The sequence below is a fragment of the Hypanus sabinus genome, chromosome 19 (assembly GCF_030144855.1).
Source record: "Hypanus sabinus isolate sHypSab1 chromosome 19, sHypSab1.hap1, whole genome shotgun sequence".
Taxonomy (NCBI): domain Eukaryota; kingdom Metazoa; phylum Chordata; class Chondrichthyes; order Myliobatiformes; family Dasyatidae; genus Hypanus; species Hypanus sabinus.
Window position 1 is genome coordinate 46,250,347 of NC_082724.1, and position 24,274 is coordinate 46,274,620.

Here is a 24,274-nt window from a genome sequence, read left to right on the forward strand (position 1 = left end):
GAAGGGATTTATAAGCCCCTTTTCCGCTTACTGGTATTTACTGGTTATGCTCCCTCTACACCTGAGATGTCGACCATCCTTTTGCTGCTGCAGATGTTGCTTGACCTACTGAGGTAGGTTTTTTGTTTTTTCGTTTTTTTTAATTCTCCCTGACCTTTCGTTTCAGTAGCACTGAGCAATTCTGTAATTGTGCTGGTTAATATGATCTGTAAAAATAGAGTCCAGAAATTTAATCTTAACATTTTTACTCGGAGATTTGTTGGGATCTGGAGTTCTGCTCCAAAAAGTGGAGAAAGCTGATGCAGTGAGTATTTTTTTTTGAAAGGAATTGGACAGGTGCTTGAGGTTGATGTACTTGTAGGGGTAATTTTGAATATCAGGGATGTGGGCAAAGTATGACTGTGCCAAGGCATGATGGAAGTTTAACTTCCGATTCTTTTGTTTTTGTAGTTGTGTGGTCTTGCTCACTCCTGCAGCATAATGCTATATTTGTAATATTACCTATCATCGGTTAGTTCTTATTTGATGGCAGCATCTGTGAGAATGGGAAAATAAAATATGAGAATAGGAGAATAGTAAGGCGTTTGATAAGGTTTCCCATGGTAGATTCATTCAGAAAGTCAGGAGGAATGAGATCCAGGGAAACTTGACTGTGTAGATTGAGAATTGGCTTGCCCATTGAAGGCAGAATGTGGTTGTAGATGGAACGTATTCTGCCTAGAGTCAGTGACGGGTGATGTTCCACAGAGATCATTTCTGGGACTCCTGCTCTTTGTGATTTTTTTTATAAATGACTTGAATGAGGAAGTGAAATGGTGGGTTATTAAGTTTTCAAATGTCACAAAGGTTGTTGGAGTTTAGATAGTGTCGAGGTTTGCCATAGGCAGCAACATGACACTGACAGAATGCAGAGCTGGGCTGAGAAGTCACAGATGGAGTTCAACCTAGAAAACTGAAATGATTCACATTTGAAGGCAGAATACAGAGTTAATGGCAAGATTCTTAGGAGTGTGGAGGAAGAGTGGGGTCTTGGGGTCCACATCCATAGTTGTCACTCAAGTTGATAGAGTTGCTAAGAAAGCACATACTGTGCTGACCCTCATTAGTCGGAGTATTAAGAGCTGCAAGGTAATGTTGCAGCTCTATAAACTGGCAATATAGTGTTCAATTGTGAGGTTGCCTCATTATAGGAAAGATGTGGAAGCTTTAGAGAGGGTGCAGAGGAGATTTACTAGGATTTTGCTTGGGTTAGAGAGTATATCTTATGAAGATAGGTTGAGCGAGCTCGGGCTTTCCTCTTTAGAACAAAGGAGGATGCGAGGTGACTTGATTGAGGTGCACAAGATGACAAGAGGCATTGGTTGTGAACAGCCAGAGACTTTTTTTCAGGACAGAAACGGCTACTATAATTTTAAGGTGATTGTAGAAAAGTGCAGGGCGAATGTAAGTTTTTCTTTAATACAGAGAGTGGTGGGTGAGTGGAATGAGCTGCTAGGGGTGATAGTAGAAGCAAATACATTAGGGGCACGTAAGAAACATGGATGACAGAAAAACAGAGGGCTATGTAGGAGGGAAGGATTAGATCAATCTTAGAGTAAATTGAAAGGTTGGCTCAATGTTGTGGCTGAAGAGCTTGCACTGTATTGTAATGTTCTAATCTCAGAAGTATTTCTAGTTGTACCCATTTTCATGAAGGGGTTTGCCAAATAAGTTGCATTACTTGAAATATTGCCTACTAGTGAATTTTGAATATGTACTGCAAGACAATGAGCTTCTAGTGTTTTGTACACTGAGTTTCTAAATATTGGGTTTAACATCGACCTGAACTTTGACCCACAGATTACTGAGTAGAGATTCACCTTCTGGCACCTTGAAAGCTGTCATCAGGGAGCATACTAACAGAAAGCAGGAAAAGCAACAGTATCTGGAGGTAACTATGTTTTGGGTGATGAAGGTGTAGGGTGGGGAAATCACTGTAATAAATTTATTATAAAATGATTACTATAAAATAGTAATATTAAATCAAATGTATAATGGTGCAAGATGTAGCAAAATTGTTCAAATTAAAAATCTAATCTGAGGATAATAACCCAAGTTTTTTTAAATCTCCCTATATAACTAAAGTTCTTCATTCCTGGAAAAAAGTTCTATTTGACCTCTTCTGCATCCTCTAAGTCATCACATCTTTCCCAAAGAGTGAAATGCAGAATTGGACAAAATACTCCAATTTTACTTAAACCAGTATTTCATAACAATTAACCATGGCATGTGGGTGGCTTATGATACAAGGAAGGAGCTGGACTGAGGTGAATTGTGCATGGCATGAATTTCATGTTGTTTAGCAAAACCTTTGGAGAAGTTTTCCTCAAAATCATGAGCAAGTAAAGTCTACAATGTAGTCGAAGACACAGATTTAGTGAAAACGGTTTCTCTTGCGGTATTTTTTTCTGTATTCCCATCTGGTTTGATTGCCTGAAATTGTGGGTCTAATCCCTGGATCTACTTTTACTAGCATTTATGTTGTTTTTATTAAATTGTTTGATTTCACCTGGCGCATTATTATTTGATCTCAATCCAGCCAAGTAGTGTTCAATATCTCTTACTGAAAATGCCCAAATGTATGTGATCAATGTTATAGATTCATTCCTTTTTTTTAATCATCATTCAGGAGTCTGAGATGCAAGACTTAATGCCAACATGCTTCAAACTGCTGAAAAACCCATATCACTTCTTACACTTTCTCTAAGATACAGCTCAGTTACGGAAGGGTCATATTGGGAGGTTTCACTGAACTGTTGGTGCTCCTGTAATTGAAAGCATCATAAGTCAGTGTCTTATGAATGTAAAGAGGCGAAGTCTATTGCATAGAATTTACAGTATGGAAAGAAGTAAGAGGCCTATGCCATCATTTATGTTCCACTGATTTAAATGTAAGTGTTTGAACTTACTTCATCCTTACTTCCTATAATGCTTGGATTAGAGATTTGCACCATGCATAAAGTGAATCTAAAAATTGTATAAAGAAAATCTAATTGAATACAACACACTTTAAAATATTAGTTCAGTCCAATTTGACCTTGGCTTTTAACAATAAATCTAAATTCTGCTGACTGAGCCGTGATATGTGTTTATACAGGGAAACATTCAAATCTGTGTGCTAGACAAGTGAAAGTAACTGATATGGACTTCTTAGCTTTACGCCTGTCAGCTGATAGCCTTTTGTTTCAGACACTCAGTTGACAAAAGATTAACAGTGAAGCTGTTAGACTGATCTAGAAGATGCTCAGTTTAAATGTTCTGCCATAAGTAGAATTCCAGCTAGGCAGTAAGTCTTGAAGAATACAGAATAAAGAATACCTGTAACATGTACAATGAATGTGGGAAACTAATACAATCGTAGAGGGTCTAGGCACAGTGGCCACTTTGTTAGGGGTGATTAACTAATAATTTAAAAAGAGAGCAAAAATAGTGAGGTAGTGTTCATGGATTAATTGACCATACAGTAATCTAATTGTAGAGGGGGGAAAGCTGTTCCTAAAATGTTGAGTGTGTGCCTCAAGGTTCATGTGCTACCTCCATGATGGTAGTAATGAGAAAAGGTCATGTCATGGATGGTGGGTGTCCTAAATAGTGGGTGCCGACTTCTCTTGCCTTTTGAAGATGTCCTTAATGGTGGGGAATTTAATACCTAGAGTGGAGGTGGCTGAATTTACAACCCTCTGCAGCCCTGCATAGGTGAGGCCCTCTGGGACTGGGAAAATGCCACATTAGGAACACGCAAAGGAGAATTTGATAGATTGTCTACTTGGCTTATCAAGTTCAAAGTAAATTTATTATCAAAGTACATACACTCAGTGGTCATGTTATTAGATACCTCCTGTATCTTATAAAGTGGACACTCAGTGTAGAATACATTGTTGCTAGAAAGCAATTTGGAGAAAGCAATTGAAAATTGATTGTTTTTAGTGTGTGTTTTATTCCTCAGAATAAAGCATACATGACAGCTACTACTTACATTTTGTTATTTCTGGGCATGAGTCACTTTTGCACCTTTAAGATAATTCAAATGCTGTGTAGTGTGATATCAGTCCATGTGCAATGATCTTTTATAACATTGCAAGAACCCTTGAGTTGCATGATTCTGGGAACAACAGTCTATAGATTTTGTTATCAAAATGTATATTAAGCCTTCATATTTGTTCACTATATCCATCACCTTTAGAACATGTCACTCCTTGAGTTAAAAAGTAATTGGTTCAGTCGTATTTTGTAGAGCACTACACTATAATTCTTGATGATCTTAACATAGAAACATAGAAAATAGGTGCAGGAGTAGGCCATTCGGCTCTTCGAGCCTGCACCGCCATTCAGTATGATCATGGCTGATCATCCAACTCAGAACCCTGTACCTGCTTTCTCTCCATACCCCCTGATCCCTTTAGCCACAAGGGCCATATCTAACTTCCTCTTAAATATAGCCAATGAACGGGCCTTAACTGTTTCCTGTGGCAGAGAATTCCACAGATTCACCACTCTCTGTGTGAAGAAGTTTTTCCTCATCTTGGTCCTAAAAGGCTTCTCCTTTATCCTTAAACTGTCACCCCTTGTTCTGGATTTCCCCAACATCGGAAACAATCTTCCTGCATCTAGCCTGTCCAATCCCTTTAGAATTTTTTATGTTTCAATAAGATCCCCCCTCAATCTTCTAAATTCCAGCGAGTATAAGCCTATATAAGTATAAGTCGATCCAGTCTTCCTTCATATGAAAGTCCTGCCATCCCAGGAATCAATCTGGTGAACCTTCTTTGTACTCCCTCTATGGCAAGAATGTCTTTCTTCAGATTAGGGGACCAAAACTGCACACAATATTCTAGGTGTGGTCTCACCAAGGCCTTGTACAACTGCAGTAGAACCTCCCTGCTCCTGTACTCGAATTCTTTTGCTATGAATGCCAACATACCATTTGCCTTTTTCACCGCCTGCTGTACCTGAATGCCCACCTTCAATGACTGGTGTACAATGACACCCAAGTCTCGTTGCACCTCCCCTTTTCCTAATCGGCCACCATTCAGATAATAATCTGTTTTCCTGTTCTTGCAACCAAAGTGGATAACCTCACATTTATCCACATTAAATTGCATCTGCCATGAATTTGCCCACTCACCTAACCTATCCAAGTCACCCTGCAGCCTCTTAGCATCCTCCTCACAGCTAACACCACTGCCCAGCTTCGTGTCATCCACAAACTTGGAGATGCTGCATTTAATTCCCCCGTCTAAATCATTAATATTTATTGTAAACAACTGGGGTCCCAGCACTGAGCCTTGCGGTACCCCACTAGTCACTGCCTGCCATTCTGAAAAGGTCCTGTTTACTCCCACTTTTTGCTTCCTGTCTGCTAACCAATTCTCTATCCACATCAATACCATACCCCCAATACCTTGTGCTTTAAGTTTGCACACTAATCTCCTGTGTGGGACCTTGTCAAAAGCCTTTTGAAAATCCAAATATACCACATCCACTGGCTCTCCCCTATCCACTCTACTAGTTACGTCTTCAAAAAATTCTGTAAGATTCATCAGACATGATTTTCCTTTCACAAATCCATGCTGACTTTGTCCGATGTTTTCACCGCTTTCCAAGTGTGCTGTTATCACATCTTTGATAATCGACTCTTAGCAATTTCACCACCACCGATGTCAGGCTAACTGGTCTATAATTCCCCGGTTTTTCTCTCCCTCCTTTTTTAAAAAGTGGGGTTACGTTAGCCACCCTCCAACCCTCAGGAACTAATCCAGAATCTAAGGAGTTTTGAAAAATTATCACTAATGCATCCACTATTTCTTGGGCTACTTCCTTAAGCACTCTGGGATGCAGACCATCTGGCCCTGGGGATTTATCTGCCTTTAATCCCTTCAATTTACCTAACACCACTTCCCTACTAACATCTATTTCCCTCCGTTCCTCCATCTCACTAGACCCTCGGTCCCCTACTATTTCCAGAAGATTAATTATGTCCTCCTTAGTGAAGACAGAACCAAAGTAGTTGTTCAATTGGTCTGCCATGTCCTTGTTCCCCATGATTAATTCACCTGTTTCTTGCTATAAAGGACCTACATTTGCCTTAACCAATCTTTTTCTTTTCACATATCTATAAAAGCTTTTACAGTCAGTTTTTATGTTTCCTGCCAGATTTCTCTCATAATCTTTTTTCCCTTTCCTAATTAAGCCCTTTGTCCTCCTCTGCTGGACTCTGAATTTCTCCCAGTCCTCAGGTGTGCCGCTTTTTCTGGCTAATTTGTATGTTTCTTCTTTGGACTTGACACTATCCCTAATTTCCCTTGTCAGCCATGGGTGCACTACCTTCCCTAGTTTACTCTTTTGCCAAAGTGGAATGAACAATTGTTGTAGTTCATCCATGCGATCTTTAAATGCTTGCCATTGCATATCCTTCATCAACCCTTTAAGTTTCATTTGCCAGTCTGTCTTAGCTAATTCACGTCTCATACCTTCAAAGTTACCCTTCTTTAAGTTCAGAACCTTTGTTTCTGAATTAACTATGTCACTCTCCATCTTAATGAAGAATTCCACCATATTATCGTCACTCTTGCCCAAGGGGCCTCGCACAACAAGATTGCTAACTAAGCCTTCCTCATTGCTCAATACCCTATCATAATGGCCTGCTGTCTGGTTGGTTCCTTGACATGTTGGTTCAGAAAACCATCCCGCATACATTCCAAGAAATCCTCTTCCTCAGCACCCTTATGAATTTGGTTCACTCAATCTATATGTAGATTGAAGTCACCCATTATAACTACTGATCCTTTATTGCACGCATTTTTAATTTCCTGTTTAATGCCATTCCCAACCTCACTACTACTGTTCGGTGGCATGTACACAACTCCCACCAGCGTTTTCTGCCCCTTAGTGTTATGCAGCTCTACCCATATCGATTCCACATCCTCCAGACTAATGTCCTTCCTTTCTATTGCGTGAATATCCTCTCTAACCAGCAATGCTACCCCACCTCCTTTTCTTTCCTGTCTCTCCATCCTGAATATTGAATATCCCTGGATGTTGAGCTCCCATCCTTGGTCACCCCGGAGCCATGTCTCTGTGATCCCAACTATGTCATATTCATTAATAACTATCTGCACATTCAATTCATCCACCTTGTTACGAATGCTCCTCGCATTGACACACAAAGCCTTCAGGCTTGTTATTACAACACTCTTAGCCCTTATACAATTATGTTGAAAAGTGGCCCTTTTTGATTTTTGCCCTGGATTTGCCGGCCTGCCACTTTTACTTTTCACCTTACTACTTTTTGCTTCTACCTTCATTTTTCACCCCTCTGTCTCTCGGCACTTGTTCCCATCCCCCTGCCACATTAGTTTAAATCCTCCTGAACAGCAGTAGCAAATGCTCCCCCTAGGATGTTGGATCCAGTCCAGCCCAGGTGCAGACCATCCTGTTTGTACCGGTCCCACCTCCCCTAGAACTGGTTCCAATGCCCCAGAAATTTGAATCCCTTCCCCTTGCACCATTTTTCAAGCCACGTATTCATCTGAAATATCCTCCTATTTCTACTCTGACAAGCACATGGCACTGGTAGTAATCCAGAGATTATTACCTTTGTGGTCCTACTTTTTAGTTTATCTCCTAACTCCCTGAATTCACCATGTAGGACCTCATCCTGTGTAACCCCCTGGGTCGCCTCAGGCTCGCTCAGCTCATTCTCGTCTAAGGGGAGCAGCCTTTGGCCCCGCCAAACTGGGTAATCAGCTTGTGTGGATGCTGTGTGATGTCCCCACCTCGCCAAAGAACAAACAGGACACCATATGCGATTAAATGATTACAGTTTATAAAGATTACTCTAACTAAGTAATTAATAACGATACAGTATACATGAAGGAAAAGAAAATAAAGAAAAGGTGCCAAACTTATCAAAGTCCAAACCACTTAGTGCAAAACAGTTGGAGCTCAATTACTGAAGTCTTCTGGCCACCATTCGATCTCCTCCGAACTCCTCGACTCACAGCTCAGGAACCTCCGAAGTGGTCAACCAAGCACATCTATCTTCGTCTCCTCTCCTTGGGGTACCTCCTGGCCTTGGACCCCCGCTTGGGGTCCGTTCCTCGCCCAGTTTACAGCACCACGTCCTCTCTCACTCCCTCATGCCAATCTCCCCAAAAGCTCGCCAACAATAGCTTACAGACTCAGAAGAAAGCACAACATTAATCCCAATTGGTTTACAAAGGAATACAATTCTCATTATCAGTAAATTTTAACCCAAACAAGCTTCCAGCACTCTCTCGCAACAAAGAAGCATTCCTACTTGCAACAAAAGGAGCCATTTTGATTAACATACACAGTAACAAAGAAAAAGAAGAAACCCCCCTTTACACCCGTTTTTAACCTATATCGTTGGTACCTATGTGCACCACGGCCACTGGCTGTTCACCCTCCCAATCCAGAATGTCCTGCAGCCGCTCAGAGACATCCTTGACCCTTGCACCAGGGAGGCAACATACCACCCTGGAGTCGTGTTTGCGGCCGCAGTAACGCCTGTCTATTCCCCTTACAATCGAATCCCCTATCACTTTAGCTCTCCCACTCCTTTTCCTTCCCTCCTGTGCTGCAGAGCCACCCATGTTGCCATGGACTTGACTGCTGCTGCCTTCCCCTGATGAGACATCTCTCCCAACAGTATCCGAAACAGTATATTTGTTTAGGAGGGAGATGACCTCAGGGGACTCCTGCACTACCTGTCTACTGCTACGCTGTCTAGTGGCCACCCCTTCCCTTTCTGCCTGTGTAGCCTTTACCTGCAGTGTGGCCAACTCACTGAATGTGCTATTCACGACTTTCTCAGCATAGCGGATGCTCCAGTATGAATCCAATTGCAGCTCCAGCCGCTCAATGCAGTCTGCCAGAAGCTGCAGCTGGACACACTTCCTGCACACATAGTCGTCAGGGACACTGGAAGTATCCCTGATTTCCTACATGCTGCAGGATGAACAAACCACAGGGCCGATCTCAGCTGCCATGACCTACCCAATACGTTGCCTCAACTTTTGAAACATTCTCCTTTTAAAGGAACTTACCTGGCCTTATCTCACTTGGAGTGAAGCTCGTCCTCAGCCTCTGCTCGTCGAAGCCTCTCAAGCCAAAGTCTTCCTACTCTGTCTCCCTCTACTCTATCGCCCACTACAACGCTGCCCACTCAGTCTAACTGCTCTCTTTAAATACTCCCGCTGCCTCATGGTCCGACTTACATGCACTTGTGCAGTTGTGCCCCCGTTAAACTGCCGAATCTTGCATTGCAACATTCAGTGAATTCCACACTGCTGTGATATAAATAGAATAACAAACTGCAACCTTATATTTTTTTCCTTCGAGTTGGATGTTACAGGTTGTATAGCAAATAGCACTGTTAGAAAGGAAGGGAGAATTCTTGTGTTGTACGCAGACTTTATCCTTCAACTAATACTACAAAATAGATTATCTAGTTACTTCTAATGATACAACTATTATTACAAGTATAGAATTACTTCATTTTGTGCAGTGAATGTCAGCTATCAGTTTTATGAGCAATTTAATTTATCTGTGAATTGCTTTTCAGATCTGGAACAAAAACTCCAAGGAGAAGAGCATAAACCTGACTGCACTTGACAAGCATGGCAAGGTGTATGAAGATGGTATTAAACAGTTTGTAGCAAATCTCACATCTCAATCATTTACTCTGGATCAGTTTAGATTTTTTATGATTGCTAGTTTCATACGCAGCCCTCAGGTTCTGTTGGCTGTTTGAGTCTAGGGAAGACCATCTGTGGCTCTGCCAAATGGGTGAGATTGAGATGCGAGTCCACCCCGAAAGGACACCCCCCCAGTTTGTGTGGATGTTACCCTGTAATAAATCACTACCACAAACTAACAGACAGCACACCACGTACAATTAAATGACTTAGCTTTGTAATTCTTAATTTGACAACAGGGTTAGTGAAGAAAAAGCAAAAAAAGTAAAGGACCCATTTTATGAAACAGTCAAATGTGCACAAGTTGGAGCTCACTGTTTCCCCTTCACCGATCCTCCTTCGATCTCCCCGGCCTTCATTGGGCCAAGGCTCTGCTCTGGCATCTTCTTTCTTTACCTCCCGCCCAACAAATACCCGGATCACCCTGTTGTCAGGCACACGGCACGAAAGCACCCTCCCGTCGTTGGACAGCTCACATTCCAAAACACCCGTTATCTCTAACCATAACCCAAACACTGTTTTTACAGAAAGACCATTACATCAGCAGTGAAACTTTTCCCAGAGTGTTACATATAGGTTATTGAATTTTTTAGTTTTATATCTTGTGAAATATTTTATTTGTGTAACTAATTAATGCAATCAAATGTAGGCACATTACATAAGAAATTCTACCATATGCAGTATTACAAATTATTATATTGATGTCTTTCAGTGATGTTTCCAACAATTGTTATTAGACGTCTTCGATGCCTGTTTAATACAGTTATTTTTTTCAATTGTCTAGAGCTCCCAACTTTTAAAATGTGTAATTAAAATGATTTTTTGAAAAAATAGATTGTAAATCTGATGTGCTCAAACTTCTGTTACAAGGATGAGTCAATATTTGTCTTACCCTTTGCCCTCTCCATCAGAGCAGTTTGGCTGCCTGGAATGGTCTTACTCTGAAACTTGCATTTTGTACATCGCTGAAAAGAAAAGACCCAAGCTTGAATCCTTCTTCCAGTCTAAACCAGAGCTCAGTGTAAATGAGGATGTTGAAGACAACAGAGCAAAAAGTGACCCAAAATCTGAGAAAGTACAGTATTATTATTTGCTCATAAAAATACACCACTTTTTTGTATTCACTAGACTGTCACTGAAAAGCCCCAAGAGATAAATGAAAGCTTTGTTACCTGAATAGCTTTAGTCTCTTATTCAACAACCGCATGAAGCTCCTTCAGCTTTTCTATTTGATTATTAGAAATACACTTAAACTGTCGGTATGAATAATAGTTTTTTAGTAATATCTTAGTATCTAGCAAGAAATTACAGAAAATGTACTTCCATTCAGCACATGGGAGATGGGAGGGTGTGAGCTAAAGTTTTAGATACATGTTGAAATAAATTGTTCTAAGTCGGAATATGTTAAGTGTGCATCCTTTAATGAAATTCTAAATTCATGGCAGTTTTCTGTTGCAGATATTTAAAAATCACACTTCTCTTTGAAATGGCAAACACTGCCTGACTATACCAGAGATCACAGAAAGCAAAGCAGAATTAATGTATTAGTTCAAAGTTCCATCATTTGATGCAACCTTTGTGTCTTTTTCTCCTGCCTGACTTCCAGAGTGTTTCAAGCATTTTCTGTTCTTATTTCAGATTTTCAGCATCTGCCAGTTTATTTCTTGTTTTGATCTTACATTTTCAGAGACCTGACAGTTGTTTGTTAAATGGCCATATAACATAGATTACAGTCCTTGAAAGGGTCGTACCGATGTCTATCAACACAGCGCAGCAAATATGTATACTTGCTAAATCAATGGAGAGAATACCAACACCAGGGAATATGCCTCATAATTCTTCAGGAGAAATATATTGGAAGTTATAGAAAGAATAGATCTGTGGTAGGAAAGACTTCTCCAAACCTGACATTGTGAGTTATTGAATAGTGGCAGATGCACTCAAATGAATGACATATAAACAGAAAATGATGATAACACTTATTATTAGGTCAGGCAACATCTATGGAAAGAATAACAGAATTAATGTTTCAAAGCAACGGCCTTTACCTCAGGTGCTGCTCGACCTGCTGAGTGTTTACACCATTTGCTGTTCTAAGTTCAGTTTTCTAATATCTGCAGGTTTTTTAAATTTGTAATTTACTCTTGAGGTTGATGTGTGCACCTTCAGTTTTCCACAGTAGATTGCAGCCATTGTGAAATGTAATAGAGCAAACTGTACAATAAACACATGGCCCTGATAGAGGGAGTGATGAATAATTGTACCTGAAAACAGTATGGCAGAGCAATATTTTCCAGTAGATCCACTTGGGATTTAGTACATGGCAAAACACAAAACAGCAAGACAAGGACTGCCACAAGCACCCTTAAAATGTTATCAATGTTATCATTCCACTTAACTGGGAGCTTCTGGTTTAATATCTGGCACTGTGCTTATCATCTCAGAATACGATGCAGCCTCCATTTTGTCAAAAGTTAACTTCATTGGACCCTGTAAAATATAAGAGAGCGTCCCAATCTGAGTATATGTTAAAACTTAGATATGCCATATTTTGAAATTAACTATTTTCTTGTACTATGTATTTTCCCCTGCAGAGTAGTCAGTTTGAATATTGGGAGGATTGGGGTGAAGGGTTGGCAAACAAGAGTACTCCAGTCCTCTGTGTCTTAAACATCCGGAGTGGAAACATCTCAGTACGGGATGAGGTGCCTGAGCATATTTCTCCTGGAGAGGTTGGTATAATTCTTTAGTTATTCACATTTCCCTTTTTATAATTGTGTTCCTGGTGCTAACATCACAAAATAGACTTAGGGTGGCAGAACATTATGGCCTCAAATGTATATTTAAAAGGTATGGTTTCAGATATTTTCTGGTTTTGGCCAAATAGAGACCGGGGCTCCAAAGTGGAAGTTTAAGTTCTGAGTCACTCAGTTGGCAAGATTAAAATGAAAGACATTGGTGACCCAGAATTTGTCTTAGTACACTGCAATTTTAGCTGTATTTCAGCAATATTGATGTATGTTTACATCTTGCCCTCTCATTAAATGACAGGAAGGATTGAAAGAGGAAGTAATATAATGGAATTAAAATAACATCCTTATTTCTTGTAATAATCTCTGTGTTTTTTTCTTATTGATGGAAATGGCATAATATTATGCTGTGCATGTCCAGAAGCAATGCCAAATGTTGCCTTTGAACCAGATGGTTTGCTACTCAATCGTCTTGCAACTGTATAATAAATACTAAATACTGCACAACTTAAATTCATTTGTTTATTTGTTATTTTGAATGTGGTCAGTCAAGGTTTAATGTTTAGTCATCCCTGTGGTGGCATTTTCTGTTATCAGAAAGATGCATGTTCCAGTGATATAAATTGTATCTGTAGTTAGCAGTGTCTCTGGGGCACAGTCTTTGTGTATCTTGTGCTTGTTTTATCTATGGCTTTCGAGTAGCGAAGCCAGCATTTATTGCCCATTTCTTGTAGGCATTCAATGTCTGAAATTTGTCTAGTAGACCTGTGGGCTTCAGCCTGCCTGTGAGCAGACAGCATATTTCTTTAATTACAGAACAAAATAGCAAGGAGGCATAAGTGGGAGGTACAGTGCTGGAAAGATACTGGTTAGGGTAGTGACTCACAAACTATCCTCGCATTATAATTCCATAATGCACATAAACCGAATGATTTTCTCTAACAGTATATTTCATGATGGGCTAACTGTGAAATTGTCAGCAGTATTAATCATACTGATTATTATAACCTTAATCATATCAAAAGATTTTGTGTAAAAATGGTTTCAAATCAAAACCTGATTTATAGGTTCTTGAAAGATTTTGCATTCATACAAAGGCTTGAATAGAAAATTGATTTAAAATCATGTTTGAATGAAGTTTTGCATCTGGATCACAAATTTTTCCCAAAGTAGAAACATAATTCTACCACACCCAAACTATGCATTTATTCAAGGTAGACTAGAAGGATTAGATGCTGAAAAATAGCTTTGAAATAGCTTTGCTATTAAACCTATTTAGTTTTTATAGCCAGAGGAGACTAACAGTATATGAATTAAAATCTCTTCCAAAGAGCTAGGCTCCTACATTTTGCACAAGTGTACAGAACTTAAGGAAATTGTCATCAAAATTTAATTGTCTTTGTAGCTACTAATAATCAAAGAGATTCTGCAGATGCTGCAACTCTACAGCAACACACTCAAGATGCTTGAGGAGCTAAGCAGGTCAGACAGCATCTTTGGAAATGAATAAATAGTCGACATTTTGGGCTGAGCCTGAAACGTTGACTGTTTATTCATTTTGTAGCTACTAAGCTTATTTTCAAATTTGAAGTTTCCATATTGATCTTTTTTTTTGGCAACATATTTGGGAGTCTTAAGTAAGCCTACCTGATCCTATGTATTTCAGGCAATCTGGGCTCCTAAGGATGCTGGAGTTATCTTTGTTGGCCGTTGTCACGTGCCTTGGCGATTGGGTCTCAAATACTGCACCAATCGGAAGTAAGTAATTGAGTATTGATGTTGGTTTAGTATTGTGACATATATTGAGATACAGTGAAAATACTTTGTTTTTTGTGCCATTTAGATGAATGATTCCATATATATTTACACTGAAGTAGTAGAAAACAGGATGCAGAACATAGTTGTGGCACTTACAGAGTAAGTGCTGTACGGATAGACAAGTAAAGAAAAGTAAAGGTTGATTGAAAGATCAGTATTTCATCATTTACAGCATCAGAGGTCCATTCAAGAATCTGATAGCTTTGTAATCGAAGCTGTGCTTCAGTCTAATGGTTTGTGCTGTCAGACCTTTGTAGATTTTGCCTGAGGGGAGATGGATGAAGAGAGAATAACAGGGATAGGAGGCATAATAATTATGTTAGCTGCTTTTCCATAGCAGCGGGAAGAGTAAACCAGATCAGTGAAGGGAAGTTTAGTTTGTCTGATGGACTGGGTTGCATTTACAAAAGCATTTACCTTACCAAGCTATGTGATACATCAGGATAAGATGTTTTCTATGGTGCATCTATAACAATTGACAAAAATAATATTACTAATGTAATACACATAAAAATAACCTTGATAGTTGCTTTGATATTGTGGAGTCAGGATGCCCTATAGCATCTACTGTTAATGAAGTATGTTTATGGTACAATTACAATTGTAAAGTATGTAGGAACCAATTTGCACATAACTTTGCATCCTCAAGGATAACTTGCATTTTTAGAAATAATAGCATGAGACTGTATGCATACTGTATACCTGAAAGAGTAGATTGATCCTCTGTTAAATGATCCATTAAAAGGACCATTATTAATCAGCAGATTTTTAATATCCAACAATAATATTTGTTATCATTTTTGTGCTGCTTAAGTTGGATTCCATTTTGGATAACTTCATTTTAAAATTTTGAGATGTGACCACAGAGATGCAATGTACTGGACTTTCACGGGGCTCTAAATGAGATTTTTATTGATTGTATCATTAGATTTGCTATTTTCTCTGGTTTCCTGTGGTTTTGTTTCTACTGCAGATCAGCTCTGTACTGTGTGGACTTAGCAAGGAATGAATGTGGTAAGTGATTTTTTAACTAGTTCACATTTTATATACAGTTGACCACAACGCACTTTTCAATTTTTATACAATTACCTGATTGAAAAGGAGGATGTCAGACACTATTAGCCACAGTCCCATGTACCCAGTTATCGCATTTTAATATTTTTCTAGGCATGTGTTAATTTACATTAATCTGTATAGATTAATTTACATGGAATTAATTTATTCCATTAATTTACATGGAAGCACTGATCAGACCCTGTTTAACCAGGATGCCACCTTGTTTCAGTACAACTCACATCTCTGTACTTAATATATTGACTTGATTTACAATTTTGATGGTCAGCGGTCCGTCTACTTCAAGGTATGTGTAAATTTCCATGAAGTTCACTTCTAGGAATGGGTTATTTTGATTTTACTCAAATGTTGGAACATTTTTTGCACTTCCTTGTGTAAAGTGACCCTGCACCTCCATAATTATCTGAAGACATTTATTACTGACAAAAACCTTTTTTTGATACTGTGTTATCATTTTGCTTACTGAAGTATTGTGAAATTAATATTCTGTACCCTTTCACAGTGCAGATTTCTTCTGGAATAAATTCTGTACATTCTCCACGCCTTAGTCCTGACCAGCACCATCTGATTTATCTGGAAGGTGGCAACATTAAGACTCATCATCAGTGCTACAGCCTGTCCTTGGTTAGTAGTTTCCCCAGTCTATTCAATCTCCTCTTAGAAGCTTGTGAATGGAAGTTGCGAATGAGGAAAGGTTTTAGGTATGCTTTTCAAATGTCAGTTACAAAGTGAACATTTAGCATTACTGCTCAAAAAGTGGGACCTTGCAAAAATAACATATTGCATGTACATATTATCAGCAACCGTGCATTTTTTTTACAAATCAATTCAGCCATCATCGTTAGAATGTTCAATGCTTCCAGTGCCTTTTTATTTTCCTTTCACATTGGCTTTGTGATAACGATAATTTTTTAAAAATGCATCTTAAAATATGTACTCTACAAGGTATGAAAATGTTCCAGACCTTTCATTGAAAGAAATAAAATGAATTCTTGATTCAAGTAAAAAATATTTGAGAGGCTTCACCAGAAAGAAGTGCAAAGAAGTACCATGGCAACTGTTGACCCATGCTTGCCCTCTCTCCCTGCCATTCTCCCGTTGCGTCCAGTTGAATTTAATGGGAAGGTTATCTCTACATTGAATCCAACAAACCTCAGATTTGCTGACCAGCTCCCTGGTGCTTTGCAGGTACCTAGTTTGAGAACCAATTTATGATAAGCTGAAAAATTCACCTTTGTGCAAGTTTCAAGTACATTTACAACTCTGAGTCATTTTTGTTTGGTATGAGTCCTAGTTGTCACATTTATCTTTGAGATTGAACCTGATCTGGATTTCAAAGTTCAAATTATGTTTATTATCAAAGTACATACAGTATATGTCTCCATATGCAACCCTGAGATTCTCCTTCTTGCAGGCAATCACTGTAAATGCAAGAGAAACACAATATGATCAAAGAAAGACCATACCCAACAGGACAGACAACAACCAACTTACAAACTATGTAAATACAAAAAGAAAGAGAAAAAACAAGAAATAATAATAATAACAAAAAAGAAATAAGAAATACATATGCAATAAATATCGAGAAAATGAGATGAAGAGTCCTTAAAAGTGATGGGTGCGAGTGAACTTGAGTGATGTTATCCCTTCTGATTCAAGAGCCTGATTGCTGAGGGATAGCATTTATGTTGGGTGGTCCTCAATGCGGCAATGCAGCATGCTGATGTCATCGATGGCGGGGAGGGCTTTACCCGTGATGGACTAGGCCATATCCACTACAGTTTGTAGGCTTTTCCATACAAGAGCATTGGTGTTTCCATTCCAGGCCATTGTGCAAACAGTCAATATACTCTCCACCTCACATATATAGAAGTTTGTCAAAGTATCAGATGACATGCTGAATCTTCGCAAACTTCTAAGAAAGTAGAGATGCTGTTGTGGTTTCTTAGTAATGGCACTTATGTACTTTACCCAGGACAGATCCTCAGAATTTAAAGTTGCTGACCCTCTCCACCTCTGATCCGCTGATGAGGATTATTTCACGGAGCTCTGGTTTCCTCCTCTTGAATATTCACTTCCTTGGTCTTGCTGACACTCAGTGAGAGGTTGTTGTTGTGGCACCACTTATCCAGATTTTTAGTCTTCCTCTTGTATGCTGATTCATCACCGTCTTTGATTTGGCCAATGACTGTGGCATCATCAAACTTAAATATGACATTGGAGTTGTGCTTAGCCTCACGGTCAGAGGTATAAAGTGAGTAGAGCAGGGGGCTAAGTACACAGCATGTTTTGAGGGAGTTTGTTTTTCTCAGTAGAGAAGATCCTGAACACACTCATCAAAACTTATAAGCTTTTCTAACTGATTTAATTTCTCCTTTGGAAGTTGGAAGGTGACTTCCTGAACTAACAGACTTCAATACAACCAGCCAAGTAATGTTCCTGTAGCCCCGAGTGAAGAGGGGTTTAGAGTAAATCGACTGTGGTTAGTGGTAGCTTCTTCTATTTACTATAATGGATCTTATATTTTCTTTCAGTATAATTTGGATAAAAAAGTGACATCAACTGTGGTAAAGATTGTGGATTATCCAACAATAGGTTGGTGATTGATTGTTTTGCTAAATAAAGCAATTTTTCTTCTTGCCTGGAATTTGTGTCCTTTGCTGGGTTCCTTCGGTTCGTTGTTGCACATACTAACTGGCACACTTGGGTCTGGGAAGTGATTATCAACAGTCTCTTTTGTGATCGTAATAACACATACCAGTTGAGCATGCTGAACAATAGCAACAGAAAGCATGGTATATTTGTTTCCTTTCCCAATGCTGGATTCAACAGAATAACATTGATAATCATAACAAATGACAGTGACAAGTTATTTATTGACTAAGTATTATACCACATATTCATTCTGCACACTTTACCTTCCATCACTTCACTGGCTGCATGACAGAATGAGAAGCGAGTTGTCATTCAGTTGTCACAATTGATCTTTATAGATTAATTTACGATAAGCCCTGAATTGATAGAAGGAAAACAGCAAAGGTGGATAGCTTTACCAGTCAAAGATCCAATAATGGCATGCTGCATTTAACAAATACTTCTATATTGTAGTTCAACAAATTATTTTCTGAAGTAACTAAATTTAAATGGATATAATTTTAAAACTTGTCTTTAACTGCAAAAAGTATCTAAACTGATTTGGGTTAGAGCCAAAGATTTTCCTTTACAAGGGATTTTCTACTGTCTATTTATTCCTTGTAACCCTCGTTAAGTCACATTTATTTGAATGTTGATAACATGGTTTCACTAATTAGAAAAAAACTTAACCAGGTGCGGTTAGCCTTCATTTTGAAAGATGGTGAAAGTGGAAAAATTATAATCTTTAACTTTGAAGGCAGTTGGGATACATAATAGGAGAAGGCAGGAAATCTGATGATATTAAAGAAAGGGAGTATCAGAATCAGTCTGCATTGAATTATATGGTTAAATAGTCAAATAGGAAAAAATAAGTGAAAATTTAATAAACAAATTAGACTTTATTACATTTTAAATGGTTCTCCTTTTTGCCTTGCATTTCTACATAACTAAATATGATAGAAAAAATGGAGGATGCAAATAATACATCCTTCCCATAAAGGCTTTGAAGGACACACTTTTTTCATCTTCTTCAAAAGCAGGTTATTGCACTGTTTGTCCACATCCCATTCCTTATAATATTCTAAGAAAGTTGTCAGAAGTAATGCAGTTGTTGTATGATTAGCCAAAAGGGCATGCCCAAGTGTCACTTTGATATTAACTCATGGACATTCTTTCTCTTTTTCCTCTCTTCCCCCCAGTCTCATAGTGCCCAGTCTCCCCTCCTCCCTCCCTCCCCCTCTTCCCCTTCCATGTGAAAAAGAAAGTCACCCTCAGAGAAAATTTATTTTGGAAACTGCAAATAACCTTGCATGTTCTAAACCAAATCATAGAAAACCAATCAATATATCTGCTGTGCAAACAAAATGTTTGTTCACTGTACATTGGGATGGTTGAACATTAACCAAAGCACGAGAAGCTTTTTTGTGTGTATTAACTCTGATGGCCAATGATGTGTTTCAGATGGATTTACTGGCATTTACTCTTCATCACTGGCACGAAAATGTTGGGCAACTGATAGCCAGCGAGTCCTCATTGACACACCACAGAGAAGCAGGAAGGTAAAAGTACAATCACTATATGGACACAGACTTGAACAGGGAGCAGAATTACACTGAATGTGGATCTAGGCGTTCCTAAAATAACCTACCGGAGAAAGGACCTACTTAGTATCAGCAGAATAGAAAACTTCAGGTACAACTTCTTGAAGCTGTATCTCTGAAAAGATTAGCATTTGCAGAAAAGAATAGTGAAGTATTTAGCTAAGATAAATGCAATAGTTGTGCAGTATTGTGGGCACATTGAATTAATCAGCTAAAATTTTTCACATGAATATCAGCTATGTAGTTGGATGAATATTTAACTACTTAATGTGGAGATTGATTTTTTAATTTATTATTTCCTCTTCTAAAAAAGCACTCTATAATAAAATGTTGATTAAAAGCAGCATAATAAAAGGCAATAATACAGTTTCAGAATGTAAATTCTACTTTTTTTTATTTATTGAAATACAGAATGGTATAGGCCCTTTGGCTCCTTTCAGCCAAACCACCCAGCAATCCCCTGATTTAATCTTAGCCTAATCACGGGACAATTTACTGTGACCAATTAGCCTACCAACCGGAAGGTTTTTGGGAGGAAACTGGACCACCCAGAAGAAACCCACACAGTCACGGAGAGAACACTTTACCAGCAATGGCGGGAATTGAACCCGGGTTGCATGTAAAGCATTGTGTTGCTACCATGCCCCCCCCCCCCACCCTAGAAATGAGACTGTCTTATTCTCAGATCCTATTTTACTTTAGATTTGAAATCACATACAAGTTATTCTCAGAAGATGTCAGTTACAGGCTAGATCATGCAATTATTCTATAAGCTCAAATGATTTCACATCCAATGGGAAGACAATGACAATTCTGTTTCTGAAAATAACAATCTGATAGACAAATAGCCATCCGTTATATATCTGAACCCAGAATGTAAGGAAATGTGAGCTGTTTTTTCAGGAATAGTATCCTTAGTCTGATCCTGTTCTCTCTCACAAAGCAAGTTTGAGCAATTTAAGTCTTTTGAATAGGAATATGGAGTGAATTTTTGAAAAAAAAACCCTTGCTAATCTGTACACTGCTGCTAATTCTACCTTTCTAAATGCTAATATGGAAAAGGAAACATGGTAGTGCAACAGATAATGGCTGCCTCACACGTCTCAGCAGTTCAGGTTTGATCCTGACCACATTTGTACAGTTTAGATGTCCTCCCTGTAGCCACATGGGTGTCCCCATTTGCTTCAGTTACCTCCTATGTCCAAAGATGTCCTTAGGCTAATTGTAAATTACTGTTTGTGTAGGTAATGCAAGAGGATTAGGCTGGAATTGATTGGCATGTTCTGGAGATTAGGTTGGAGAGAAATAAGTGGGGCAATGGGATTAATGGGATTGCTATTGCTGGCAACGCACACACACACACACACACACACACACAAACACAAAATGCTTGAGGAACTCAGCAAGTCAAATAGCATCTATGGAGGGCAATAAGCAGTCAATATTTCAGTTTGAGATCTTTGTGGCATAGGCTTTATGAACCTTATAGAAACATAGAAAACCTACAGCACAATACATGCCCTTTGGCCCACAAAGCTGTGCCAAAAATGTCCTTACCTTAGACATTACCTAGGGTTACCCATAGCCCTCCCTATTTTTCTAAGCTCCATGTACCTATCCAGGAGTCTCTTAAAGGATCCTATCGTATCCGCCACCACCACTCTTGCCGGCAACCCATTCCACGCCCTCACCACTCTGCGTAAAAATACTCACCCCGACATCTCCTGTGCCTTAAAACTGTGTCCTCTCGTGTTAGCCATTTCAGCACTGGGAAAAAGCTTCTGACTATCCACATGATCAATGCCTCTCATCATCTTATACACCTCTATCAGGTCACCTCTCATCCTCCATCTCTTAAAGGAGAAAAGACTAAGTTCACTCAACCTGTTCTCATAAGGCATGCTCCCCAATCCAGGCAACATTCTTGTAATTCTCCTCTGCATCCTTTCTATGATTTCCACATCCTTCCTGTCGTGAGGCGAGTGGATCTGAGCACAGTACTCCAAGTAGGGTCTGACCAGAGTCCTATATAGCTGCAACATTACCGCTCTGCTCAAAAACTCAGTGCCATAATTGATGAAAGCCAATGCACCGTATGCCTTCTTAACCACAGAGTCAACCTGCACAACAGTTTTGAGTGTCCTATGGACTTGGACCCCAAGATCCCGCTGATCCTCCACACTGCCAAGAGTCTTACCACCCTTTACGTTAGAAAGAAATATGAGAAAAGACTTCTTTATTTACATATGTTGCATGAGGTACAAAATACTTGCAGGGGTATGAATGTAAAATGTAAGCCAATAGATGAAGCCTCATTCTAACCATATGTTTTGCTTTCTCAGGATCTAATTGTAGTGAACATTGCAAAAGAAATTGTAACATCCCTCACTGCTGGTAAGTACTGCCTGTTCCATTGTCCTTTGCATGTTCTCAATGAATCTTTTCATCAAAGCAACAAGCTGCCAGAGAAGAGAACTCAGTGCATAAATTCCAAGCTTCAAAATCAACAGACAAAAATATACTTCACCTCAAAAGCTGATGTGTTGTTGAAGTACATTTTTGGATTTTTTTAGCAGTTAGTTTTTGATTTAACATCAGCTGCCACTATATACTGTATGGTTTAAAGTACAGTTTTACAAAACTTTTTTTTTGAATGTTAGCTTATCATCAAAACTAGCAAATGGTTGTAGTAGAGTTGGCCACTCTGTAAAGAAATAATCATATTAAATGAAAACTGTTGAGATGTGGAATGAAAATTTACAAAACATCAAACTGACCCTGCAATAATCCAATTAAAGAGATAACACTAATGTAAAAACAAAGCAAAATATAAAGGTCACTTCAAAACTTTACTAACCATGAAGTCATCATGTCTACCAACCACCTCAATACTGATTTTAAATGCTATTGCTTTAGCCTGTTATTTTAAAAATGTGTTTTTTTTTCCCATATGGCCTTCATTTTCCATTTGGTGTTCTTTCTCCCAAATCCACTTTGTAATTTGATTTGATGTTTATCTTGCAATTGTTGTTTTCTTCTACATATTAAACAAAAATAAAGTATCTGTTCATATTCCTTTCTGTTCTTTTGATCTCAAAATGGTCTTGGACTTTGCCAATAAGGAGTACCTTGCCACATACTTGCAGCAGCGTCTGTTTTTTGAAAAAAATTGATGCCACATGTCCCTGAGTCCCATATTAATTTAAGCAGGGAATGCAAACGGTTGTTAGCCCATGCATATCCGATATAACTCTGAGAAGCAAGTCATCTAAGTTCACCATCCCTGAATATTTCTTCTGTGTGACTGGCAGGTCTATCTCCTTAGATTTACATTCCAGTTATTTTTGGTTTAAACCATCTTGACTAGATTATTCATTACTTGATTGAAAAAGATCTTTATGATGCAATCAGTTTTAGAATTGCAAATACTGCATTTCAAAAACAAGGATTTTGTTGCCTTTGATAGAATATTTGGCAGCTTTGATCACTGAATAATCAACAGGGTGTTGTAGTATTTTGGTTAAATTACACAATGCCCTCTATGCTCACTTTGACCATCAAAACTTGGAGGGAACATCATGAACTCCCACTTCCCCCAATGATCCTATGATTTCAGTCTCTGAGGATGTTGTGTGAGCAGCCTTCAGGGGGGTGAACTCATGAAAATCGTTCAGCCCAGATGGGGTACCTGGCCAAATACTAAATACCTGTGCTGATCGACTAGCTGGAGTGTTTACTAAGATCTCTAACCTCTTCGGCAGTTTGAGGTACCCACCTGCTTCAAGCAGGCTTCCATTATACCGGTGCCCAAGAAGAATGCGGAGACCTGTCTCAATGGTTATCTCCCAGTAGTACTTATATCCACAGTCATGAAGTTTTTTGAGAGGTTGGTTAAGAGAAGCAACTTAGATCCTCTGCAATTTGCCTACTAGGGCAACAAGTCCACAGCAGATGCCATCTGAACCCTGGATCATCTCGACAGCAAAGATACATACATCAGGATGCTCCTTATCAAATACTGCTCAACATTTAATACCATCAACCCTTCAATACATCCTTGTGAGATTGGATGCTCGATTTCCTCACTTGCAGACCCCAGTTACTTCGGATTGTCATCAGCATTTCCTTCAGGATCTCCATCAGCACAGGTGTACCACAAGGGTGTGTGCTTAGCCCATGCTCTACATGCTTTATACTTATGACTGTTTGGTTAAGCATAGTTTCAATGGCATATTCAAGTTTGCTAATAACACTGCTATTTCATGCCGAATCAAAGCTGGTGATGAATCCGCATATACGACGGAAATTGAAAATCCGGCTGAGTGGTGCCATAACAACAACCTCTTATGCAATGTCAGCAAGAGCAAGGAGGTGATTATTGATGTCAGGAGAAGGAAAGCAGAAGTCCATGAGCTAGTCCTCAATGGAGGAACAGGGTACAGCTGGTCTGCAACTTTAAATTACTATTGTTTCTGAGTTGCTGTCCTGGGCCCAGCAAGTAAATGCAATTACGAAAAAAGCAGAGCAGCACCTTTACTTCCTTAGGAATTTGCTGACGTTTGGCATGACATCTAAAACTTCGACAATCTTCTGTAGATGTGCAGGGGAGAGTATATTGCCTGGCTGCACCATAGCTTGG

At 39.1% G+C, this 24,274-nt stretch overlaps 1 protein-coding gene across 5 annotated transcripts in view; it reads left to right on the plus strand.

Moving 5' to 3' along the window:
- The window catches only part of LOC132377902 (acylamino-acid-releasing enzyme-like), a 74,772-nt gene that overhangs the window by 20,128 nt on the left and 30,370 nt on the right, over nt 1-24,274 (plus strand). For 3 of the 5 annotated variants that reach the window (XM_059944366.1, XM_059944365.1, XM_059944368.1), the window contains exons 4-13: nt 1,840-1,930; nt 9,626-9,701; nt 10,670-10,833; nt 12,353-12,490; nt 14,175-14,266; nt 15,300-15,340; nt 15,903-16,024; nt 17,935-17,995; nt 19,496-19,593; nt 21,978-22,029. In XM_059944366.1, the coding sequence (XP_059800349.1) occupies nt 1,840-1,930; nt 9,626-9,701; nt 10,670-10,833; nt 12,353-12,490; nt 14,175-14,266; nt 15,300-15,340; nt 15,903-16,024; nt 17,935-17,995; nt 19,496-19,593; nt 21,978-22,029 (935 nt within the window). Of the gene's footprint in view, nt 1-1,839; nt 1,931-9,625; nt 9,702-10,669; nt 10,834-12,352; nt 12,491-14,174; nt 14,267-15,299; nt 15,341-15,902; nt 16,025-17,934; nt 17,996-19,495; nt 19,594-21,977; nt 22,030-24,274 lie in introns of those variants that run through there. The other 2 variants (XM_059944369.1, XM_059944367.1) reach the window with 2 other exon arrangements.